Source organism: Haliotis asinina, chromosome 13 (assembly GCF_037392515.1).
Source record: "Haliotis asinina isolate JCU_RB_2024 chromosome 13, JCU_Hal_asi_v2, whole genome shotgun sequence".
Lineage (NCBI taxonomy): Eukaryota > Metazoa > Mollusca > Gastropoda > Lepetellida > Haliotidae > Haliotis > Haliotis asinina.
Window position 1 is genome coordinate 17966366 of NC_090292.1, and position 27819 is coordinate 17994184.

Consider the following 27819-nt stretch of genomic DNA (forward strand, 5'->3'; position numbering starts at 1 on the left):
AGCAGGGGACTCGGAAATTTTGTGACCGCTACATTGGCGCCCAACGTGGGGCTGAGCACGTTCATATCAAATTTGAACAAAATAAGCCTCAGTACCCAACTATGCGGCCCGGGACGTGCCTTCTGTTGACGGGGGAGTATGTAGCAGGGCGTGGAGTCATCCTACAGATGACATCCTTACCTTGTCAGCTTGCTGACAGGGTCAACCTGTTTGGTCATGTGGACAAGGCGTCCGACTTCGGATCGGAAGGTCCGTCGTTCGAATCCCAGCAGGGGACTCGGAAATTTTGTGGCCGCTACATTGGCGCCCAACGTGGGGCTGAGCACGTTCATATCAAATTTGAACAAAATAAGCCTCAGTACCCAACTATGCGGCCCGGGACGTGCCTTCTGTTGACGGGGGAGTATGTAGCAGGGCGTGGAGTCATCCCACAGATGACATCCTTACCTTGTCAGCTTGCTGACGGGGTCAACCTCTTTGGTCATGTGGACAAGGCGTCCAACTTCGGATGGGAAGGTCCGTCGTTCGAATCCCAGCAGGGGACTCGGAAATTTTGTGACCGCTACATTGGCGCCCAACGTGGGGCTGAGCACGTTCATATCAAATTTGAACAAAATAAGCCTCAGTACCCAACTATGCGGCCCGGGACGTGCCTTCTGTTGACGGGGGAGTATGTAGCAGGGCGTGGAGTCATCCTACAGATGACATCCTTACCTTGTCAGCTTGCTGACGGGGTCAACCTCTTTGGTCATGTGGACAAGGCGTCCAACTTCGGATGGGAAGGTCCGTCGTTCGAATCCCAGCAGGGGACTCGGAAATTTTGTGACCGCTACATTGGCGCCCAACGTGGGGCTGAGCACGTTCATATCAAATTTGAACAAAATAAGCCTCAGTACCCAACTATGCGGCCCGGGACGTGCCTTCTGTTGATGGGGGAGTATGTAGCAGGGCGTGGAGTCATCCCACAGATGACAACCTTACCTTGTCAGCTTGCTGACGGGGTCAACCTCTTTGGTCATGTGGACAAGGCGTCCAACTTCGGATGGGAAGGTCCGTCGTTCGAATCCCAGCAGGGGACTCGGAAATTTTGTGACCGCTACATTGGCGCCCAACGTGGGGCTGAGCACGTTCATATCAAATTTGAACAAAATAAGCCTCAGTACCCAACTATGCGGCCCGGGACGTGCCTTCTGTTGACGGGGGAGTATGTAGCAGGGCGTGGAGTCATCCTACAGATGACATCCTTACCTTGTCAGCTTGCTGACAGGGTCAACCTGTTTGGTCATGTGGACAAGGCGTCCGACTTCGGATCGGAAGGTCCGTCGTTCGAATCCCAGCAGGGGACTCGGAAATTTTGTGGCCGCTACATTGGCGCCCAACGTGGGGCTGAGCACGTTCATATCAAATTTGAACAAAATAAGCCTCAGTACCCAACTATGCGGCCCGGGACGTGCCTTCTGTTGACGGGGGAGTATGTAGCAGGGCGTGGAGTCATCCCACAGATGACATCCTTACCTTGTCAGCTTGCTGACGGGGTCAACCTCTTTGGTCATGTGGACAAGGCGTCCAACTTCGGATGGGAAGGTCCGTCGTTCGAATCCCAGCAGGGGACTCGGAAATTTTGTGACTGCTACATTGGCGCCCAACGTGGGGCTGAGCACGTTCATATCAAATTTGAACAAAATAAGCCTCAGTACCCAACTATGCGGCCCGGGACGTGCCTTCTGTTGACGGGGGAGTATGTAGCAGGGCGTGGAGTCATCCTACAGATGACATCCTTACCTTGTCAGCTTGCTGACGGGGTCAACCTCTTTGGTCATGTGGACAAGGCGTCCAACTTCGGATCGGAAGGTCCGTCGTTCGAATCCCAGCAGGGGACTCGGAAATTTTGTGACCGCTACATTGGCGCCCAACGTGGGGCTGAGCACGTTCATATCAAATTTGAACAAAATAAGCCTCAGTACCCAACTATGCGGCCCGGGACGTGCCTTCTGTTGATGGGGGAGTATGTAGCAGGGCGTGGAGTCATCCCACAGATGACATCCTTACCTTGTCAGCTTGCTGACGGGGTCAACCTCTTTGGTCATGTGGACAAGGCGTCCAACTTCGGATGGGAAGGTCCGTCGTTCGAATCCCAGCAGGGGACTCGGAAATTTTGTGACCGCTACATTGGCGCCCAACGTGGGGCTGAGCACGTTCATATCAAATTTGAACAAAATAAGCCTCAGTACCCAACTATGCGGCCCGGGACGTGCCTTCTGTTGACGGGGGAGTATGTAGCAGGGCGTGGAGTCATCCCACAGATGACATCCTTACCTTGTCAGCTTGTTGACGGGGTCAACCTCTTTGGTCATGTGGACAAGGCGTCCGACTTCGGATCGGAAGGTTCGTCGTTCGAATCCCAGCAGGGGACTTGGAAATTTTGTGGCCGCTACACAAGAATCAAAACAACAACAGATTTTCTAAAGAAGTTATCATGGTTAAAATAGGCAATAACAAGGCAGAAAATATGGTTTTCAAAATTTAGTAGATCTAGTTTACAGTTAGTTTTAGTTGATAAACTGTGTGTTAAGACTGAAAATCTTATGTTTCAAATATTTTATTTGTACCAATTTGTTATAGATGAGTATAAAAATAATACTGTAGAGTCTATATTTTTAAACTCAACTTGGCACACTAAATATACTGTAAATATACTGAAACAAATCCTTGTGCAGACTGTCATCTGTTTGGTTCAAGTGTTAGATCCTGAGAAGGATTTTTCATTTAACAGTTACCTACAGATTTATGTGGTCAGTTTCATGCAGGTCTCTTTTATATGTTATTTTGTATAAGGCATTCTCTGACTTCACCACTCTGAGTAATATGCAGCAAAGTAGCTTTTGTACCATGTCCTTTGCATAAGATGTAGGCATGTAAAATATGTAGAAATGGTATATTATCACATACGATTTTACGGGAAACGAGCAATGATATTTGTACATTTTCCCAACTTTTCTTCCATGTCATATGGTAATGATGTGTCGCTGATATTTTGATCACTTAATCGACTTTCATCTGTTCAGTATGTCTATTTTTCTTGCAGGTTTTAAAGCAATACTATGACAACGGATTAGTGGAAGAAGAACAGTAATAAAAGTACAATGGCCTCTGAAGTTGGAGTTGATCCTTACGACCATGTGTCTGGATCTCCACCACAAACCAACACGACAGGGAAAAAGTCATGGGACGAATTACGGAAGTGCGTGCGGGATACACGCAAACTTCTGACAGCTTTAGTAAGCAGTGTGCCAACATCATTCACATTCAGGAATATCTCCACAGACAATGGAACCATAACGAGACTGTATTTTTTAGGTGTGCCAATCAAGGGTCGGGAAAACACATTGCTCTATGTGGACCTACCATCTGATTTTCAGGATTATGTGTTGCCATGGCAGTCATTACTAGACTCTTTCCAGCCATCGTCAGGGCAACTGTCTCGAGAAGAACAGTTGATGAGGGAGAGAAAGAGGCTTGGGATATATGGAATTACGTCGTATGATGTTGTGGAGGATGAAGGGAAATTTGTGTTCCCAGCATGCAGCAGTCTGTTCACGTGTGTGGACAACACTGTGGATTGTGTGAGTAATGATACCACATTATCTTACCTTCATGTAAAATACCTTAATTTGTTTGGTCAAAGAGGATTTAACAAGTTTACGTGACTGGAGAAAATATTACTTCTCTCCACCGAGAGTGCACAGAGTTAGAAAACTGTATGATTAGCTGTTTTTGAGTTCACTTCGTACACTTTTATTTTTCCAACTTTCACTGCTTTATTTAAACTATTTTATACATTTAATCATTTGCACGCTGAACTTATACATAAATCACCATTTATGTTTCACTGATTTTAAAAATCCAGTAAAGGGGCAGACACCATTTTGTTTCCGTGTCAGGTAGCAAGCTTATCGATTTTATCAAAATAAAATGACATTTTGTACATTTAACATGGCATGAAGTTAAATACATTGCAAACCTCTCCCTCGGGTTGGGTAAGACTGCAGCTTAGAGATGCACATCAGACCATATTCTGATCAAGAGAAGTATACAACATGTATGATTATGTGATTTTGATTTAAGAGATGTTAACCTACTTGCATCAGGTGCAACCTAAGATAAAAACCTAGTTGCACCAAATTCCAGTTGCACTGGTTTTATTGGTCAAAAACATAATGTGTACACGAGATGGCAGATCATCTCTTGTTTGCAAGATGGTGCGCTCTGCAGTAATAATTGAAGTGCTTCACACTGTTTAATTCAATCACTGGAACTAACTTGATTGGGTGCAAACATGGCGCAGGGTAATGAAAGCGTCCCGAAAAAAACCCAAGCATGGGATTACTTGACAGTCGTGAATAAGCAGGTGTGCGTGGGTGTGCATCCATAGCTGCATGTATATTTTGAATGTACAATGAATGAGCTTTCAGAAAATACTAAATATAAGTTTATGTGAATATGTGAAATTCACTGTTGAATATTGCCAAATTGTGCTTAAATTTGCCCATTTTTGCCAGTATTTGCCTATTTAAAGTCCTCTATTTACATTTTCACTCCTGTCATCTAATAACTTGAACATCTATCAATGACTGTAGCAACTTTGTTGAAATATTTTCATAAATAACACTTTTAGATGCGCTTTCGTTTGATATGCAGAATTCCTCTATGTGTGATCAGACAGTCATCCGAATTAATGACCCCCTCTCAAGTAGTCACTTCTACATGTAATGGGAGACTGTCTTGCATACACATTACAACTTCTACTGTTTATCACAACATGTGATGAAATGAAAGAAATATGCTATTGAATTTTGTAGGTGTTTTAGTCAGAAGTTTACCCACTCTAAAAGTAATTTGCACTAGGTGCATGTTTTGACTAATAACAAGGTTGCACTTTTTAGTGTTAGCAACTTTTCTTTTATTATTTCCATAAATGACACTTTTTGATGTGTTCTTGCATGACGTGGAGAATTTCCCTCTACGTGATCATGATCAGGCTGCACCAGTGCAAGTATCAAAGCAGTAAATTGAGACCTGTATTATTTTTAGTGTTGTCAATTGGTTAACACCTCATAATTGATGACTGGTTCATTACAACTGATCAGTTATCACAAATAACTGGTTAGCGTCATTTATGCAATTTTCCAGGTTATCAAAGAAAGAAAATATTTAGTTCTTTGGGGTTCTTTTTTTACAAATTGCACAAAATGCAATTGCAATTCCAGAATTGTTTGATTATGAGAAAACATGATACATTGCTTGGTTGTTTAGTCACTGCGACCAATCTTCGATGTCAGTTAATTGGACCATCACTAATTACTTTGGCAAAAACCTGTACAATACAAGTTAGGAACATAGGTAGAATGTCTCCCCAGCGAGCCATTACCAGGTGGGAAATTTTTTTTTGACAAATAATTTAGTTGTACGTTTGTGAACATAACAATATTACATCAAGGATTCAGACATCACACACTCACAAAGAGTAAGGCAACAAATCACCAGCACATGAAATCAGCAATCTAACCCACTCAGTCTCCTGTAATTGTTCTCATCCTTTGGCAGTCATGGGTGTCCCAGTCAGCATGGTCAGTGTTGCATCCCTATGGCATGATAGGGGAGTAAGGCAGCAAATCACCAGCACATGAAATCAGCAATCTAACCCACTCAGTCTCCTGTAATTGTTCTCATCCTTTGGCAGTCATGGGTGTCCCAGTCAGCATGGTCAGTGTTGCATCCCTATGGCATGATAGGGGAGTAAGGCAACAAATCACCAGCACATGAAATCAGCAATCTAACCCACTCAGTCTCCTGTAATTGTTCTCTTCCTGTGGCAGTCATAGGTGTCCCAGTCAGCATGGTCAGTGTTGCATCCCTATGGCATGATAGGGGAGTAAGGCAACAAATCACCAGCACATGAAATCAGCAATCTAACCCACTCAGTCTCCTGTAATTGTTCTCTTCCTGTGGCAGTCATGGGTGTCCCAGTCAGCATGGTCAGTGTTGCATCCCTATGGCATGATAGGGGAGTAAGGCAACAAATCACCAGCACATGAAATCAGCAATCTAACCCACTCAGTCTCCTGTAATTGTTCTCTTCCTGTGGCAGTCATGGGTGTCCCAGTCAGCATGGTCAGTGTTGCATCCCTATGGCATGATAGGGGAGTAAGGCAACAAATCACCAGCACATGAAATCAGCAATCTAACCCACTCAGTCTCCTGTAATTGTTCTCTTCCTGTGGCAGTCATGGGTGTCCCAGTCAGCATGGTCAGTGTTGCATCCCTATGGCATGATAGGGGAGTAAGGCAACAAATCACCAGCACATGAAATCAGCAATCTAACCCACTCAGTCTCCTGTAATTGTTCTCTTCCTGTGGCAGTCATGGGTGTCCCAGTCAGCATGGTCAGTGTTGCATCCCTATGGCATGATAGGGGAGTAAGGCAACAAATCACCAGCACATGAAATCAGCAATCTAACCCACTCAGTCTCCTGTAATTGTTCTCTTCCTGTGGCAGTCATAGGTGTCCCAGTCAGCATGGTCAGTGTTGCATCCCTATGGCATGATAGGGGAGTAAGGCAACAAATCACCAGCACATGAAATCAGCAATCTAACCCACTCAGTCTCCTGTAATTGTTCTCTTCCTGTGGCAGTCATGGGTGTCCCAGTCAGCATGGTCAGTGTTGCATCCCTATGGCATGATAGGGGAGTAAGGCAACAAATCACCAGCACATGAAATCAGCAATCTAACCCACTCAGTCTCCTGTAATTGTTCTCTTCCTGTGGCAGTCATAGGTGTCCCAGTCAGCATGGTCAGTGTTGCATCCCTATGGCATGATAGGGGAGTAAGGCAACAAATCACCAGCACATGAAATCAGCAATCTAACCCACTCAGTCTCCTGTAATTGTTCTCTTCCTGTGGCAGTCATGGGTGTCCCAGTCAGCATGGTCAGTGTTGCATCCCTATGGCATGATAGGGGCCTGTCAATTCAAATCTCGGTTTGCCTGGATATATATGTCTAGCCTTGTCAGCACCTCGCCAGTACCCACAGATTTCATCAGCATAATTTACGTCTGCGCTTCTGACTTTGTTTCCACATGTTCTGATTGGATGCATCTACAGCTCCGTCTGAAAATTTATTACTTCCCTTTGCTGGCTCTGCATTCTCACAGTGGCCAATTGCAATGTGAATCAGATTTGGGTGAAGTCATACAGACAAATTGACAGGTCCCAAACTGTGAAAAATATGTGCAAGAACTCCTTCTACCTCTTTAAAGGTACTTCTGCTTGATTTGTTGTCATGCAGTTCAATTGTTTAGATAATTTAAGATTTACTTCATCAGTTACACTCAATCGATCACTCACTGAATCACTCACTCTGTCACTCACTCCCTTGATCACTCACTCACTTGATCACTCATTCAGCGGGGTAGCCTGGTTTCGATTCCCAACATGGGTAAAAAACGGCATAGAACTCACTCGCTCGCTCACTCACTCACTCTCACTCACTCACTCACCCACCCACCCACCCACTAACCCAATCAATCAACCAACCAGCCAGCCAACCAATCAATCAATCAATCAATCAATCAATCAATCAATCAATCAATCAATCATGTTTCTTCAGCATCTTGAAGATGATCGAGTGATCCTCCCGACAGCTATCAGCACAAGTTGTTTAGGGGCTCGTCTAGACCCGAAAATCTGCCCCCTGGATACCAATCTGGTGTGTTTCATTCACAACGGGGATCTGTGGATCACACATCTCATTAGTGGACAGGAGAAGAGACTCACATATGTTCATAAAGGTAACTACGCTTTCACACCTGTGGCCATTACAGGGTTTTACCATAGAAATGTGAATTACAATAATCACATTCATGATAAGGATATTTTTCCATCCCATCACTGTCAGCCTCTTCAGGGGTTCAGAAATACAATCGCCCAACGTCCGTGACAAGTCAGTTTTCATTTCGGGCAATCAAATGGTATCTTACTTGTCCTTGTGTTGCTAGATAATTTCTGCTTATGGTTTCTAAGTACAAATAAACTTGGCTTCATTTCATATCTGCTCAGAATGTAGCTAATAATTTCACAATGTTAATAAAGTTGGGTTATCTTTCTTTGCTGTTTATAACTTTGTGAAAGGAGGCCCAGATTGGTAAAGAGAGAAAGTGTATCAGCGACAACGTCTAGGGAATAAAGAAAACTATTGCAACGGGACAAGATGTGGTTTTAAGTGAAAACAGCCCCCATCCATGTCTCAACTTAATCAACCGTCTTTTGAACATGAACAGAATGTTTAAAAGATAATGTTCTGCCTTATTCTCTATCATAGCTGTTAAAAAAGTCAACATTTCTAAAACTGTGAGTTAATAATTTTATTAATGATATTATGATATTGTTTATATACTTTAGTATCCAGATTTATTTTGATATATCACATTGGTAAACAAGTGTATTGTGTAAGCATATTTTACCAGCTACCTGATTGGTCTAGATGTGGTCACATGACGCTTGACAGAAAAACGTATTGAATCCAACCCAGGTCCAACCGAAAGTCATACTGACTTGAGTTACTATGAGAGTATGACGTCAAGCTATGACATCATACGGTTGCTTACATGTCACAGTGTTGTTGACATAGAGATATTGCTTTCTAGTGAAAATAAAATTACTTTTCTTGACTAAATGGACACATGGACGACGATGATGATGATGATGACGACGATGATGATGACGATGATGATGACCACGACGATGATGATGACGACGATGATGATGATGACGACGATGATGATGATGACGACGACGACGATGATGACGACGACGATGATGATGACAATGATGATGACGACGATGATGATGATGATGATGATGATGATGATGATGATGATGATGATGATGATGATGATGACGACGATGATGACGATGATGATGACAGTGGTGTTGGGGAAGAGCTTGCCTATGTACCATGTTGACTCAATGTAATCCCTACATCCGGTATACTGACACAGGTGAAGGGGGACTTGCTGCCGACCCATGCATGGCGGGGGTGCCGTCATTTGTCGTTCAGGAGGAGTTTGACCGATATACAGGTTACTGGTGGATGCCCAGAGTCACACAGTCTTCAGGTAAATCTGTGACGAGAATATCACATTGTTAGCATACCTGGCATCAAAGTTGGTTCTGGGCTGTGATTTCTTTATGTGGTAGATTTCAAGACCAGGAAAGATGAACTGGTGTTTCTTCTTATGGTAAATGTTTTGTTCAAATTATCAGGATTTGTGTTAGTTATTAACGAGTTCTGAGAAAAGATGAGTGTCACTGCTAATTGCAACTTCCATTAAATTGCTCTGTATTTCCCTGAAATGCTGATGACGGCGGATCCATTGCACGTCCAGCAACATATTGGAGTGGTGGGAGGCCCAGTGACCAGAGACCCATGGTACAATGTGTGAAGTCCATTTTTTAGTCCACCGCCGTGATATTGCTGGAATGTTGCTAAAAGCAGTGTATAACTAAACTCACTCACTCCAGCAAGACCATATTTTGTATGAAATGTGTATCTTTCTCTGTGTATGTATTGTAAATGTAACAGATTAAAGATTGAAAAAGATTCTTTTCATGATTGTTGCGTTTATCATTTTTTTTATATCAGTTTATTAAATTCTATATCCAACATTAAACATGTCATAAACAAACACTTATCTTTATGTGAAATCTGACAGATGAGGCAACCACATTCAGGATTCTGTACGAGGAAGTAGACGAGTCCGATGTGGAGATACTTCACGTGTTTGCTCCAGTGACAGATGACCAGGGTATTGATGAGTACAGGTACCCTCGTGCAGGTAGGTGCAGTGGCTACTCACTGAACTGAAGACTCTATCAGAACCAGGGAGATGATAGGTGAATATTGTATGTGCTTGCTTTAAGCATTCTCTTCCCACGGAGGTCACTTGTTATATCTTCCCATGAACCTGTTCAAATACGGTCATATTTCCCATCAATCCTTAGCTGCAAAAAAATCACAAAACGAATTATCTCCCTTCTTTCAAACCAATCAAAAGATGTGTTTCATCAGCATAGACTCAATGACAAATTTAAGCAAATGTGGGGCTACAAATATTCCGTCTGTGCTGGGGACTTGTGTTTTTGAGACACACCAGACATTTAATGGCAAGCTTGTTGGCTGTCAACAAAGGCCATGGAGATGCCATTGTTCTGCCATTACATGACAGAGTTCTGTCTGGAAAAAATTGCGTGTCGCGCTGGGGAAGGGGTTCTAGTTTTCCCGAAGCATACAGAAATTACCGAGGCATTACGAATGATCAGTTTTGAAACAAACGTGGGGTTACTCGTGTTTAGGATCAACTATCAGATGATTAAATAAAGTGAATTACGTAGTGTCTGGTCCATTAACTAGATAAGGATCACTGATGTTACCTTATAATTTTCAAGATAAATTACTCAATAAATTCATGGCAATAATTAGAAATATTTTTTTATTTTCTCTTGTATTTACTGAGGTCCTGGTAGAATTTCCAAAATGGGTAGAACTTTGTCTGAAATGGATTATGCCAGTGTTACAGGGAAAATATTTGATTGTTCATTATGGTGTTGTAGGAATCATTGTACTTGTGAGAATTTAAGTGATTATTGTCCTCTTGGATTGTCTGGCGCAGTTTGGCTGCCTTTTTCATTAGTGTTTGATGTGTTATAATATCACTGTTTCAGGTACCACAAATGCCAGGAGTACTCTGAAGATTGTAGAGTTTGAAGTGGGGCAGGATGGTTCGGTAAGTAGACACATATTATTTCTAAATCTGGAGATGACACAGTGGATAGAATTTTGCCTCATGACATCTTACAGCAAATATCCTTGCTGTGATTGTCTTGATCATTGCTCAGTTAGCATGAGAACCCAGAATGCATTATCATGTATCAGCTTATGGGTGATAACTTTGCATAACAGTCCAGATCCATCCTCACAGCCTGAGAAAATGGTTAAAAGTGGTTTTACCCATTCTTGTGGTATAAGGAGACTAACAGGAGCTGGTGGTCAGGCTAGCTGACATTATTGATTACATTTCATGGTAATGTAAACTGATGTTCATGATATCAGTCACTGGTCTAGACTATATTCAGAAATGAATATTGCTCAAATGCTCAGCTCTATCTGAACAAAACTGACCCATGAAGGTCAGGGGTAGAATAGAAACTCCTGCTTGCCATAAAGGAGACTATGCATCGCAAGAGGCGAATAATGGGATTGGGTGGTCAGACTCGCTGACTTGGTTGACACATCATCAGTTCCCAATTGCACAGATCAATGCACATGTTGTTGATCACTGGATTGTCAGGTCCAGACTCGATTATTTACAGACCGCCACCATATAGCTGGAATATTGCTGAGTGTGAAACTAAACTCACTCACATCACTCTAAACAAAACCACCATCTCCACCTCCAGACAAGAAATGTTTCTCTACAATGCTGCCCCTAACAGCCCTGTGTGTTGTCTCTTCCCCCAGCTGCTGGACACGGTGGTGGAGCGTCACATGCTGGAACCACTGTCGAGTTTCTGTCCCTGGATGGAGTACATTGTGAGAGCTGGCTGGACTCCAGACTCCAGGTAGTAAGTACTGTGTTGGGAATTGGGTGAAATGTCACAACTGATGATTGGTTCATTACTCAGGAGGAATCATTGAAGACAATTAGCATCGCTTTTTAGATTTTCCCATGTAGTTGTTGCGGGGGGGTATTAAAATGCGCTCTGTCGTTCCATTTGTCCATCGGTCCATGCACATTTATCTTTTCTGGAGCAGAACTTGAAACCGTTCATTCTTTCTTCACCAAACTTGGCACATAGATAGCTCTGCTGGTGTACTGGTGCCTTTTGGCAGTTTGGGTATTCTGCATAAAATATTTTTGGCATTTCCATGGCCCTGGCAACAACTTTACCTTAGACTGAAAGTGGTACTAGTGCTCTTTCCCGGAGCAGAACTCTAAACCTGTTCACTATTTCTTCTCCAAACTTGGCACATAGCTTGGCCTAGTGATGTACTGGTGCCTTTTGTTAATCTTTTAATTCTGATAAAATATTTTGGGGTTTCCATGGCAACAAATTTGACTTAGACTGAATTTGATGGTTGTGCAGCAGGAGCAGAACTTTCGAAACCTTTCATTGCTCTCCATCCAATTTTCTATATACATTTAGCATAATCATAACTTGTAGACATATTCATGAAGGATGTTTTGCCGTTGTGGGGGAATTGATGACTTTGTCTTCTTGTTACAAACTGGAATCAGGTTTGCCACATAAAGGGATCAGCCTTGTTACAAATTCAGATCAACCCTGTTATATACCTAGATCTGTCTAATTACATACTGGGATCAGGCTTGTTACATATTAAGATCAGACTTGTTAAATACTAGCTGGGTTACATGCTGGAATCAGGTTTGTTGCATACGAGGACCATCCTTCTAATTATTGTGTATTTTTCAACTGATGCCCAAGGTTCCTATGCACTTGGTGATGATGTATTTGTATTTTACACAAACCTGCAGCAGATCTGGTCCTCTCTTTCAGTGTGTACGCCCAGGTGTTGGACCGAGAACAGAAACAGCTGGCTGTCATCCTCATCCCCTTCGAGTACTTCATGCCCGTATCCTCCGACATCGAGATGAGCAGCTTTGACACCAGCACTTATCCCCCTTTACAGTTCATCTACAGAGAGACATCCCCCATCTGGATTAACGTGAGCCCATTTGTCAAGCTGCTATTGACCTAAGTGGCTTTCATGCAAGAAATTGAAGTTGGACAACTCTTATTAAAATTATAAAAGTTGTCAAACTCACAGTTTCACATCATACACATGTTGTCGATCTTTCGTGCCATTTGAGCACCATGTTTCTCTCGGTGCAGTCATATGATAATATCATTGACTATGATTGGTTGTTTCTGAACAACTCAAGTATGACGACACTTCACACATCGAACTCGAGTTTGACAACACCGAAAGTTTGATGGAAAAGTTTGTGAGAATAGAGACCAGTCATATTTCTCGACAACAGTTTGGCAACTCTGAAGTTGGTGTAGGTGGCGAGTTGTTGGACTGTTCACTCTGTCAAAACCGAGTTTGACAGTGTGTTGTCAAACTTAGTTAGCTGTGTGAAGGCAGCTTTAGTGCTTCAGTTCAAAAGAGAATGCTTGTTCCGAGCATCTGAAACATGTTGAAATCAGCGATGGATCCATTGTAAACATTAAGGTCAAAGAATGGTATCTTCATTGTCCATGGGCTACTAGATGCTTTTTGGTTCCAGTTTCTGACAGCAAATAAACTAGTGTTTCCTTCCATATCTGCTCAAATTATAGGTATTAAATTTCACAATGATAATAAAGGAGAGTTATCTTTCTTTGCTATTTATCACTTTTCGATAAATAGTCCAGTCAATATTAACATGATATACCATGCTGATCTATTCTTTCACAATGTCATCATCTTGATTATGTCATAAAAATCAGGGCATGTGGTAAATTAGTCAGGACAGGTTACTTTCGTAAGGTCACTGTGGCAAGTGGCTTTAAAAAATATTTTAAACCCCTGTCAATAATGAAGTGGCCATTGTTCACAAAGTTTGTCGTGAGTGTGTGAGTCAGGTTTTAACTTGCATTTAGCAATTTTCCAACAATGTTACGGTTGGGGACACTAGAAAACGGTGGGGGAACACTAAAAATATGCTGCACAAATTGTGCCCAGGGAGGCAATAGAACCCGATTCATCAGCATAATTAGCAGTTAGGCTACCCCACCTCCCCAATACTTGTTGCAGTGCTAGCATCTTTTTGAGGGACACAGACCTGAAGACTTTATCTATGTATTGGAACTGGTAAGGTTCAGGGTAGAATAGGCCTTCAGCAATCCATGCCAGCCATAAAAGGCGACTCAGCTTGTCATAAGAGGCGACTAACGGGATCAGGTGGTCCTGATCGCTTACTTGGTTGACACATGTCATCGGTTTCCAGTGGTGCAATTCAATGTACATATTGTTGTTCACTGGATTTTCTGGTCCAGACAGTGTTATTGACAGACTGGAATATTGCGGAGTGCGGCATAAAACTAAATTCACTCACTCACTCATTATCTATGTATTAGCCTTTTGGGTTACAGGTGAATTTTGAATGTAGTTCGTTTGATAGTCAGAGTTGTTGTCCCATTTTTATATTGGCCTTGACTTGATTTCTGCTCTTTGACCATGCCCTTTGTCCTCACCCTCTGTCCTCTTAATCATTAAATTAATTTGAATCTTTTTATTATGTTGCAGGTTCATGACATCCTTCACTTTTTTCCATCCTCATCCGATGAGATCAGCTTCCTGTGGTCCAGTGAAAAGAGTGGGTACAGACATCTGTATCATGTGACATCCAAACTCCAAACACCTCCACCTGACACAAACCATGCAATGGAGCTGGAAGACAGGTCCCCAGGTTAGAGTTCCTGCTGTTGTGTCTCCAGAATATTGCTGACTTTCAGGGTAGTGGTTATCCAGATCATCTGAGTGCCGCACTTTGCTGTGTTCTGTGACTTTCCTTATGAAAGTTTGAATCCGAGTTGGACTGAATTTTATTTTAGAGTTTGTCTGACCAGGACTCGATTTAGTGTTCTGCAACTGGCACTGATGCCACCCAATATTACAAAGTGCAACATAGTTATAAATCTAACTTGCACCAGTAAGCAAGTTGCACCAAGTGCAAGTGAAGTTTTTAGTGGGTAAACTTCTGAATAAAATGTCTATGCATTCGCATCTGCATTTCGCAATAAAAGAAGTGCAGCAGGAATTTGACTGGTGCGACTAGGTTTTTATCTTAGGTTGCACCTGGTGCAAGTAACAGCTCTTAAGTCGAGCCCTGCTTATATGTGTATTTCTTTTTTTTCAGTATTTGTACAGAAATGATTTTATCATTGACTCAGACAGCAACTTAGGCAACTGTCTGTCTTTGCTAAAAGTGTTTCTAACTGTCACTGTGTGTGAAGTAGGATCCAGACTTTGCTAGCCAGTTGGGCTAGCTTGTCAGAAAGTAGCTAGCCAACAAAATAATTCTGATATTTGGATGTAGAAACTAAAACAAAACTAGGTGAGACAAATAAACTGTTGGCATGACACAGGTTTCTTCATGAAGCTGATAATTTTTATCATTCCAAAGTCTTACATGATTTACAAGTGTGTCATAAAAGTCAAAAAGAGTGATATATTTACAAAATAACCTCATGAAAATGCACTACCCAGTTGGGCCATTGTGGAGGTTCACTGGCCCAAGTAGATTTTTACTTGCCACAGGCTCTTGGGCCTCACTGAACTGTCAACTACATTATCAAATAAGCTACAGAGGCGTGACTCTAGAATCGATATCTGGCTTATGCTTCTGGGCCTAGATTTTCGAGCCCTTCTTAGCGCTAAGATAGTTGTAAGTTAATTTTAGGTCCTGGGTGACTGAAGCTTTAAGGTTCTTCCTCTGTCTGTTTAGTAGTTGAAACACTGGCTCGTCATGCCGAAGACCCGGGTTTGATTCCCCACAAGGGTGTAATGTGTGAAGCCGATTTCTGATGTTCCTCATTGATATTGCTGGAATATTGGTACAAGCGGATTAAACCTAACTCACTCACTCACTCACTCACTTTTCCAGACTTCCTCCAGAGTCAGATGGTGAGAGAGGTGGCAGTAACCAGGGGCGACTGGGAGGTGAATGGAAAACAGGTACACACTCTCATTATTTATCCATTAGTTCTGCCTTGGAAATCCTTGTGTGAAAGCCTGTGTGATTGTGGATCAGATGGTCATGATTAGTTGTTATCATTGTGTTCATGACATCACTCACTAGTTTCTCTGGTTCAAATCAGTTTCAGTCACATAGCTGGAATAGTGCTGAAGGCACAACAAACATGAGAGCATTTTGTAATGCTGGTTGTCAAAACTAGACAGATTGCTGTCGGTATGAGAAATGTAATGTTTCCCAGAAAACTGATTTTACTTAAAGAAGGCCTCTGTGTACTTATCAGTGAATGTGTTCTGGCAGCTTGGGTTGATCCCCTGGGAGCTGAGAATGAAAATCTATCTTGCACTAATCCACTGACTGGTGGAGTAACCAAGTGATTAAAGCGTTCAATTGCTATGCCAAAGACCTGGGTTCGATTCCCCACATGGGTACATTGTTTGAAGCCTATTTCTGATGTCCCCAGCCATGCTATTGCTGGAATATTGCTAAAAGCGATGTAAAACTAAATTCACTCACTCACTCACTCCACTCCACTGATATCAATGATGTTAACAATAGATAATGCTGCAGTGGATGTTGCTGTTGTTGCTGTTGTTGCTGTTGTTACTGTTGTAATAATCAACACACAGAAAGCTGTAGGTGACAATATTTAATCAGTGATATCCTGTGAAATCACTAACACACAAACCTCGCCCATCTGCAATCGACTTGTGAAGGTCCCGGGGTAGAATAGGCCTTCATCAACCCATGCTTGCCATAAAAGGCAACCATGCTTGTCGTAAGAGGCTACTAACAGGATTGGGTGATCAGACTCACTGACTTGGTTGACATATGTCATCAGTTCCCAGTTACGCAGATTGATTGTTGTAGATCACTGGATTGTCTGGTCCAGACTCGATTATTTACAGACTGCCGCCATATGGCTGGCAAACTGCTGTTTGCCGCATAAAACTAAGTTCACTTACTCACCATCTGTAATCAGCCGGTAAGACTCTGATAGTGGGCATGGACTATTGCTATGGGAACACAAAGACATTGAAAACTGCTTGGTGCGTTGTAGTATTCCATGGAATAATTTTGTGGGGTATTCATTTGATCTCATCTTGTTTCAGATATGGGTGGATGAGCAACGCCAGCTGGTGTACTTCGTTGGGCTGAAAGACTCACCCCTTGAAATGCATTTGTACGTTAAGTCTATGCCTTGATTTATCATCCATGATTTATCATCCATGATTTATCATCCAAAACTGTGTTCCACAGGAGATATCATTTGTGTGAGATCAGATGATATCTCTTAGTAGATATTGTTGTGATAGTTGATTTTGTACAATGCCCTGACAATACTATGATGTCATGAACTTAATGACGTGACAATGCTATGACATAGCTGCACTGTGAATCTAATGACATTGCTATGTTCAGAGGTGTACATTTTTCATTGAAAACTGACAAAGAATGAATTTGGATGATAAATACAATCTCACCCTCATGTCTACTGATATAAATTATATCAACACTCATTGATAAAGGTAAAACTATCCTTCGGATATTTGTTACTTTATCAACTCGTGTTCATTTTTTTTATATTAGTAGACACTTGTGTGAGATTCTCTATACATCAAAATTTTAGACTCACTAGGGTAAATGTAGCCACTTATTTCAGTGAACTGTTCAAAACTAGATTTTGCAAAATAATCCACAGTATTTAGAGGTATTTTTTTACCCTGCAATACTCCTTAATGCATTTACAGCTCTCCTTTTGACAAGATGAAGCTGTGCGATGGAAATGAAGAGAAGTTATTCCAACCATACGAGTCACTATATTACCATTGCACCCATGTGACCCCAAAATGCTGATGTCAGATATCCTCACATTATAAGTTATCACATCCTGTCAAGGGAAATGCGGGGTTTTATCAGTCCCGAGTAAGGTTGTATTACAACGAATACGGCGTTTTATCAATCCCGAGTAAGGTTGTATTACAACCTTACGAGGGATTGATAAAACCCTGTATTTCCCGAGACACAATGTGATAACACATTTGTCTAGCTGAATGTTTTCATTAAATCAAAACAAAACAACACGCATCAAATCAACGTTGACACCAGCTGATCGTTTGACCTCAATGCACCGCACGTTACTAAAGGCTTGTCGATGCATGCTTTTCTCACTTCTCGCGTCGTCACCGAGGCGTAGCGGGATGATATGACTTTCGCAGCGGGAGTATAAAAGTCGTATACTCCCGCCGGCGGATCATGATGGATGTACATGGTATTTTATCAGAGTCATGTGGACCAATCAAAACTCGACATTCTTACATGAGGCTAGATAATACTGCTTGTCACCTGGCTGGCCGTGCAATACTTTGCTGCATTTAACTTGTGACTTAACACATTAGTGTATTCCTTTTTGTCATCGTTTCTTTTTGCAGCTTCTTCACGAACAGTTTGTGACTTCCATTTTTGAAGAGATGTGTATTTATATAATTACCTGGTCTCCACTTTATTCATGTATTTCATACATATTTCGCGCGACTGTCTGTTCCATTTGCCACGTTGCTTTCAGTGAACACAGCCTCCTGTTTTGCTCTGGTTCGCAGGGTTTACTGCTGGGTAGTCACTATATTACCTACTTTATCTATGTTATCTTCACCTTTTTGTTGAGTATATATTTTGCAGCATATTGTTTTCCCTTATCCATGTGTTTGGTACGAGGGAAATCATATGGATCGGCCAGCTTGGACCCTCCTCAGGCTAACAACCCTCATGAAATTAGAGCTGTAGCCTCCAAGATGGCCCTCCATAGTAACTGCTCCTATAGATCCATCATGGCAGGATGTTTTCGAAATCTGACATGTTTTTGCCAGTCACTGCTTGCTCTAGAGGTTGTAGAGGGTGTTTACAGTTTTTGATGGTAGCCCAGCAGGTTACCAATCCCAGCCACCATTACCGCCACGGTAGTTCAGAATGACCCTTGCGACTCTGCTAGTGTACATCACCCTAGACAAGTTTTAGATTGTAGCTTTTTGCTTCTCTTGTCACTGTTGTCTACCTAGACGCCGTGTTTTCCTCGTACCTTTGTTTGGTTATCCTGGCGGGTTGGTTTCGGGAATTGTTCCACCGAGTCTACTGCTTGGTTATTGCCATTGGTTTCTTCATACCTTGAGTATCCCATCTGAAGGGTTTCCCCACCTCCTTTCCCATCTGAAGGGTTTCCCGCCTCCTTTCCCATCTGAAGGGTTTCCCCACCTCCTTTCCCATCTGAAGGGTTTCCCCGCCTCCTTTCCCATCTGAAGGGTTTCCCCGCCTCCTTTCCCATCTGAAGGGTTTCCCGCCTCCTTTCCCATCTGAAGGGTTTCCCCACCTCCTTTCCCATCTGAAGGGTTTCCCCGCCTCCTTTCCCATCTGAAGGGTTTCCCCGCCTCCTTTCCCATCTGAAGGGTTTCCCGCCTCCTTTCCATTGGATACATAGGCATTATGGAGTTATAGGGATAAGGTAAAAATCTAGTTGTTATATTTGTATACTTATCCTGCACTACTCAGTTTTGTCACCTTCTCCATGCTACCTATGGTTTCTTCAAGCAGTAATGTGAGAATATGTAATGTCAGCACTTTTGGGGTCACGTGGGCGCAGTGTGACGGCAATATGGCGACTCGCACAGTTGGAACAACTTCTCTTTAATGTTTTCTTGGAACAGCTTCATCTTGTCAAAAGGAAAGCAGCAAATGCATTAATCCTCTCAATGCTGCCGTCGAACCCATTCGACAGGAGTGCAGGATAGTGACATCTCCAAATAAAACTTGCAATAATTATTCAACGAGTCGGATTTACGTGTCATATGAATTATGTATGGAATGTACTAATTCTCACCTTTTTAAATACATAATGTTCAATACGTTTGTATACCTTAAAACGAAACGCCCGCTAAATAAAAATGAGATCGCCGAATTTCTCCGCACGCAGTCGAAAGTAACGGCCCTTGTTGACTTCCAGCGCACCACCATCGTGTGGTACCCAGTCTAATATTTTCTTCATAATGAAATATTTTTTGATAGTTTAATCCATATTTTTTGTTCCTTGACGAAGAGAAAGCCCATAAGTTTCCCATTTTCTAAAAATTACTAACTTTCGGCTCAAATAATTATAAACAAAACCAATCTCAATGTTACATCATCGATTGGACGAACAGGAACGATCATGGCAACGGCGGTAAACAAACAACTCCACATGCATCGTGATGCCGAAGGGAATGTGCCATCCTTTTGACATATCCAACTATTTTATCTGGAATTAATTACACAGTGTTAATAGGTAAATGTTATTGTCTCTGCACAGAAATTACCATATTTAGCGATTTTATTTTGATTTTGTTTGATAAACCTTCCAACATTCACAAAGTTGACAGCCGTAGGTGACCCGAAAGGGCGTGGCCAAACTCGCAGTCTTTCTAAGTTACAAGATACGAAGGTTGTTTGAAAAAACGCGTTCATACGCAGAATCTGAACACATATACATTGAAAGAAAACGACTCAATACCTATATAATGCAGATCATGAAACAATATCACAATATTTGTAATTGTACCCACCCTTGATGAAACCGGAAGCACGTACACGGCATGGCACTCGTGGAAGTAAAATATGAACGAGTTTGAAAACGACCATTGATACATTTTCTAAACGGATTCAAATTCCCGTAAGATCCATACTATACACCAGAATTACCTTTCAGTCATCCTCAGTTATTTACTGTTAGTTGTGTTCAATAGCAGTTGTCATTTGTTGCTTGTGTTGTAGTATTTCTCCTCAAGTTAGCCGTCGATGTGTTGATCAAATGTTGTTTTAGCAAATCCGAAGTCGATGATTTTCGCGGTCTATTTTTTTCGAAGAATTTTCTGACACGGGGAGACTTATAAATTGTCAGTGTGTCGTAACAATAACATTATAATGTTCTGTGTATATCGTCACAAGAAGTACAATTTTGATGATTGAAGATGTCATGAAAAAAATCATTTTTCCTTGTGCAGAAACGAACGAAACCAGAGCTAGTGTGAGAATGTAACGTACAGTAAATGTATTTCATAAAAATTAATTACTGCTTAGAAAACAACTGTCATCGTCTTAGAGAATCAGTATTTATTTTAGACATTAAAACAGCTAAACACCACATCTTTTGTTCACGAATTTGGAGCAAAATTGAAATTATTTTGTTACTCCAAACGGCAGAGCTTTCGGAGTTAATTCTACCTAGTATAATGCAGGTAATGTTTCAGATCAAATTGTTTGACGTGTGTGCATATTTGTGTAAAAAAAATCATGTCATGTGGCTCAGTCCGTGGCTCCATAAAGCTTTTAGATATTGCACTAGTGCAATCTGAACTGCAAAATGTACCTCATGTTTATGGCCATACTTTTTAAAGTGTCTATGTTCTTATTTTACTGTTATAACAGACTGATGATCCAAACTCTTGGAGCAGTGATTACACTGACAGTGATTGAAAGACAGACTCATTTTTTTCTTGTGATGAAATTTCATGACGTAATATGAAATTATCATACCAGACCTAGAATAATTTTGTTGTAGTGATGTTTTGAATATGGAATATCAAAACTACAAGTGACAGATAATTAAGTGCTGAGCAGGAGGTGCAACCTGTGTTAGTCTGTGGCATCAAGGTAATCATGTGGTGGCACCAGGGACAAGTAGATTTCTTTTTTCCTAATACTGAGCTCTGCGGTGAGTGGTTTTTGTTGTCCAGTTTGGAACTATTCATTATGATTTCAATTTAGATTTTTTTCATTGCAATACTTATATGACAAAGACATATATATCAAATGCTTCCAGATCTTAAACCAAAGACCTTGGCATTTTGTTATTCAAAGAAGACTGTTCTTGATGTTTCTTGTTTTATGATGGTTTAGGCTATTGAACACTAAATAATTGGAGTATCACCATCAGACACTTCAGCAAACAGAAACAATCCTTGAAAGTTCAATAGACTCATTTGATATTGTGACATTGCTCCTAAACCCAGGAAAAGACAATAAGGTAGAGTAATATATATTTACAGAACATGAAGCCTGTTTACTTTCACCAGAGACAATATAACTTATTATATGTATATGGTTTCTTTTTTTATCAAATGATAACATTTTCTGATAAATATACTGTTACTGAAACAACATAAATGACATTAGTCATGTGTGATTCAAAATAATTCAGTAAACAAAGTGGTACTGTTGAAAACAAAAATAGCTCATCACCCATTTGTATTTGATGTACATTTTGGCATGATATTATAAAGAAATAAAATACACAAAATAATATGTAACATCTATCCATATATTTTATGGCATACATGTAGTTGTATTTAAGAATTGTGTAAAATTGTCAGTTTTCAACATTACTGAAAGACATTAATTATAATTTGGTTATTTACACGTTGCTAATGCATTGACAGACTTTAAGTGTCTTTGCCCTTGTGTATTTTGGAGAGAAAAATAATTGTTATATTATTAATATCAATTAACATCTGAAAACATATGAAAAGATTTAAAGTTGTAACCAGTTATGAAACATAAAGCATTGACAAATCTATCATAATTATTCAACAAGAACGTTAATTTATTGCATAAAATTATGAATGTAATTCAACTTGTTCTGAAGTGAGACATATAATTTTTCCAATCATGTAATTTGAACGCAATATTTATCAAATCATCTCCGATGTTATGTGAAACTATAACTGAAAATATATTTTAGTTAATAAAACATGTATACTGCAGTTGCTACTACACTAAATCGTCACAAAAAGAAAAGCATGAATGTTATTTTGAAACACAAATGCCACGCCCATATCCGCGCACCTGTTGTTGAGAATGATGTTTGTAAACGTTTTTGTGTCGGACCATGTCAAAAAAAGAATGAGCTAGGATCAACATGCATCACAATTATATCTTTGCTGTCATTATATTCAGTGGACAATAGAGTAATGTGCCTAATATGAACAAACATTCAAATAAAGATACTGAAAAACTTGCATCGGCAGTGTTGATCGACTACTGTTTCCGGGTCACGGGAGCATACAAGGTTAAACTGGTGCGGCTATTTGCGAATTATATAGTAAAAAATACACCAAGAAAAATCTATGAGCTCTGATTAATCATTTTAGACAGTTATTTGTGCTAAAGTTGGGTTTGTTAGACGAAATATCTCCAACTTTTCTGTTAATATTCAATAACGAATGAATTTCCTCAGACAATCCCTGTCTGTGACATCACATCCGGTGACCTTTGCATTTACTAGAAAACAAGTTAGATTTCACGATCTTAATTTTCATATGTCTCTCGTCATACTAAACGGAAAATGATACATGGAACACTTGTAGAATGAGAAATGCTCCCTCTTTCGCCAGGTCTTACACAGAAGAGTTCTGTAATATTTCTTCTGACTAAAAAAGCTATATTTTATAAAGGAGTTGGACGAAGCGCGCCATGTTTGTTTTTCGTACGTGTAACACGATCTAACACCGTCTTTTTGCGGGGTTGTGCAAAACTTATTGAACCATAACACTTGAAATTTGCACTCATGAATGTTTATAAATCATGTATTTTATTCTGCTATTTTCATGACATGACACGTTTAAATAAACGTAATCGTGCCATTTCAGTGAGACCTGTCATGGCATCGAAAATATGATTTGTTTACGACGAACGTTTTCGATTATTTTTTTCAGAATTAATTTTTAATTGGTCGTCGCGCGGATATTTGCCGATACAAATATACGAAATTAAAGTCAGATACTTATGAAATATCAGTAGTAAGAATATTGAAATCGGTTTGCGATAATTGAACAATTTATACGGCTCCTAATATAAAATGCATCCGGCTGTCAATCGAGCAGTTCAGTTAAATTCAATAAAATTTACTTTATTTATGTTTGTCTTGCAATTAATATCTGTACGTTTGAAATTGTCTGGATATTTTTTGATAATAATGTTTATTTTTCTATCTAGTAGTAATGGGCTGAATATTTTTTCAGTTGTTCCTTATTTAGTGACACACCGACTGTTTGAAATCACCCACCCTCTTCTCAGCGCCTTATGCTGAAATTAATTCAGCAGGCTAAAGGTTAAGGAGTAATGCAGGATAAGCATGTGAACATAAAAAATATCTAGATTTTACTACGTTTGAACATGACCTTAGGTATTGTAAAACATAATTCGTAACTTTGAAAAGGTTATGGTCGTCCGTTCAATAAATGATGAAATATGGTGAAAAATGGCGACTTCTTATCAAAACTTTACACCGAAATGCAGCTGTTCACATGCGTGATATTCGCACTTTTTTCAGCAAATTGATGAATGTCCTCGTGCAATCAATCAGCATAAGGTTTGGACTTGGTTCCCCCCAAGTTAATGAAGAAATTCATTTTCGTTGTAACCATATGTGTGTCACACCTGCCATGAGTCACTGAGATCCACTGTGTGTCACACCTGCCATGATATTGCTTGAATATTTCAAAAAGAAGTGTAAACCTTACTCACCCTCATACCAATGCAAAAAGTGGAAAAAAGTCTTGTAGAGCAGGGACTTGCCATGTGATTGAAGTAATAATTCATCAGATCAAAGGCTCACCTGTGATTTCCAAGATGGGTAGAATGTGTGAAGCCCATTTCAGATGACCTGTACAGTAATTTTGAAAGAATGCTTCTAAAAGTGAAGTAACATCTCACTCAAACTGTTGGTCTGTTACAGGTACTGTGTGTCATACGACTCACTGTTGGTCTGTTACAGGTACTGTGTGTCATATGACTCACTCTGTTGGTCTGTTACAGGTACTGTGTCATACAAATCACCCTGTTGGTCTGTTAGAGGTACTATGTGTCATACAACTCACTGTTGGTCTGTTACAGGTACTGTGTGTCATATGACTCACTCTGTTGGTCTGTTACAGGTACTGTGTCATACAAATCACCCTGTTGGTCTGTTAGAGGTACTATGTGTCATACAACTCACTGTTGGTCTGTTACAGGTACTGTGTGTCATATGACTCACCCTGTTTGTCTGTTACAGGTACTGTGTCATACAACTCACCCTGTTGGTCTGTTACAGGTACTGTGTGTCATACAACTCACCCGGTGAACCAGTTAGACTCACCCAGCCTGGCTTTAGCCACACAGTCTCTTTAGATAAGGTCAGTTATCAATCTAAACCTGAAAATATCATTAAAAGGCAACAACTGAAGCCCATTTCTGGTGTCTGGAATACTGCTGAAAGCAGTGTAAAACTAAACTCAGTCAGTCATTCAGTCATTAAAAAGCATCTCATTCAAATTTGTAAGTTTACTGACCACACACCCATATATCTCTCAAATTGTTGGTTCTGTTTTGCTGAATGCTGAGCCTGATGATCATGTTTTCTGAATGAAATATTCAATTCTGAACGAGTCAATGAGTATCTGATTATTTTGTTATGCGTATAGTTCTCTTGTCATGATTAAAGGTCACTGCGTCACACAGACTTACTGTTATGAGTGTTTTTGAAACTGCTGTAGACTGTCATTGACTGGAAGAGCTGACAAATAGCCTGCTCAAAGCACCCTAACAATCTGATTATTATCTCCCCTGATTATCCAAGCTGCCTGTTAGGCACTAGATTCTTTAAGTCACATGACTTTATCCAAATGGGTACCCATTTTCTGCTGGGTGAACAGAGCACAGTTTGGAACAAATGAACTTGCCTAAGGTGGTTACATGTGCATTGTTATGCGGCAGTCCTAGAAAATCCAAGGACTCGTCTCAGTCAATATTGATTTGTGATTTGAGTTTTGTATGGTTCATTAAGTCCTAGTCTCCTGCCCTCCACCTTTATCATGTTAGAGTTTTGATTGTCCTCAAACAAATACCTCTATTACTGTTTGTATGCTTGATGCTCTGTGTGTTTGTTTGCAGGCCTGTTCTCTGTTTGTGTCTGTGTACAGCTCGATCCAGCACACACCTCGATGTAAGGTGTTTCGTATCTCCCATGGAGACCAACCCCCTCAACACACACAGGCTGAGCCTTGTGGTACTGTGATAAGCTCTACATGTAAGTCATGTCTGTATACACATCCCCGTCAAGACACCTTGTGGTACTGTCATAAGCTCTACATGTAAGTCATGTCTGTAGACACCTCCCCCTCAACACACACAGGCTGAGCCTTGTGGTACTGTCATAAGCTCTACATGTAAGTCATATCTGTAGACACCTCCTTGTCAACACACCTTGTGGTACTGTCATAAGCTCTACATGTAAGTCATATCTGTAGACACCTCCTTGTCAACACACCTTGTGGTACTGTGATAAGCTCTACATGCAAGTCATGTCTGTACACACATCCCCGTCAAGACACCTTGTGGTACTTTGATAAGCCCTACATGTAAGTCATGTCTGTAGACACCTCCCCCTCAACACACACAGGCTGAGCCTTGTGGTACTGTCATAAGCTCTACATGAATGTCATATCTGTAGACACCTCCTTGTCAACACACCTTGTGGTACTGTGATAAGCTCTACATGTAAGTCATATCTGTAGACACCTCCCCCTCAACACACACAGGCTGAGTCTTGTGGTACTGTCATAAGCTCTACATGTAAGTCATATCTGTAGACTCTCCCCGTCAGCACACCTTGTGGTACTGTCATAAGCTCTACATGTAAATCATATCTGTAGACACTCCCCGTCAACACACCTTGTGGTACTGTCATAAGCTCTACATGTAAGTCATATCTGTAGACACCTCCCCCTCAACACACACAGGCTGAGCCTTGTGGTACTGTCATAAGCTCTACATGTAAGTCATATCTGTAGACTCTCCCCGTCAGCACACCTTGTGGTACTGTCATAAGCTCTACATGTAAATCATATCTGTAGACACTCCCCGTCAGCACACCTTGTGGTACTGTCATAAGCTCTACATGTAAGTCATATCTGTAGACTCTCCCCGTCAGCACACCTTGTGGTACTGTCATAAGCTCTACATGTAAGTCATATCTGTAGACACCTCCCCCTCAACACACACAGGCTGAGCCTTGTGGTACTGTCATAAGCTCTACATGTAAGTCATATCTGTAGACTCTCCCCGTCAGCACACCTTGTGGTACTGTCATAAGCTCTACATGTAAATCATATCTGTAGACACTCCCCGTCAGCACACCTTGTGGTACTGTCATAAGCTCTACATGTAAGTCATGTCTGTAGACACTCCCCATCAACACACCTTGTGGTACTGTCATAAGCTCTACATGTAAGTCATATCTGTAGACACTCCCCATCAGCACACCTTGTGGTACTGTCATAAGCTCTACATGTAAGTCATATCTGTAGACACTCCCCGTCAGCACACCTTGTGGTACTGTCATAAGCTCTACATGTAAGTCATATCTGTAGACACTCCCCGTCAGCACACCTTGTGGTACTGTCATAACCTCTACATGTAAGTCATATCTGTAGACACTCCCCGTCAGCACACCTTGTGGTACTGTCATAAGCTCTACATGTAAGTCATATCTGTAGACACTCCCCGTCAACACACCTTGTGGTACTGTCATAAGCTCTACATGTAAGTCATATCTGTAGACACTCCCCGTCAGCACACCTTGTGGTACTGTCATAAGCTCTACATGTAAGTCATATCTGTAGACACTCCCCATCAACACACCTTGTGGTACTGTCATAAGCTCTACATGTAAGTCATATCTGTAGACACTCCCCATCAGCACACCTTGTGGTACTGTCATAAGCTCTACATGTAAGTCATATCTGTAGACACTCCCCGTCAGCACACCTTGTGGTACTGTCATAAGCTCTACATGTAAGTCATATCTGTAGACACTCCCCGTCAGCACACCTTGTGGTACTGTCATAAGCTTTACATGTAAGTCATATCTGTAGACACTCCCCATCAACACACCTTGTGGTACTGTCATAAGCTCTACATGTAAGTCATATCTGTAGA

General features: G+C 41.0%; 1 protein-coding gene across 3 annotated transcripts in view; it reads left to right on the forward strand.

Moving 5' to 3' along the window:
- The window catches only part of LOC137260093 (dipeptidyl peptidase 9-like), a 37217-nt gene that overhangs the window by 1352 nt on the left and 8046 nt on the right, over nt 1-27819 (forward strand). For 2 of the 3 annotated variants that reach the window (XM_067797785.1, XM_067797784.1), the window contains exons 2-13: nt 3086-3623; nt 7668-7848; nt 9058-9174; nt 9772-9894; nt 10781-10842; nt 11577-11680; nt 12635-12803; nt 14370-14532; nt 15730-15800; nt 16932-17002; nt 24935-25016; nt 25774-25909. In XM_067797785.1, the coding sequence (XP_067653886.1) occupies nt 3144-3623; nt 7668-7848; nt 9058-9174; nt 9772-9894; nt 10781-10842; nt 11577-11680; nt 12635-12803; nt 14370-14532; nt 15730-15800; nt 16932-17002; nt 24935-25016; nt 25774-25909 (1759 nt within the window). In that variant the 5' untranslated portion in view covers nt 3086-3143. The remainder of the gene's footprint in view (nt 1-3085; nt 3624-7667; nt 7849-9057; nt 9175-9771; nt 9895-10780; nt 10843-11576; nt 11681-12634; nt 12804-14369; nt 14533-15729; nt 15801-16931; nt 17003-24934; nt 25017-25773; nt 25910-27819) is intronic. The other variant, XM_067797786.1, reaches the window with a different exon arrangement.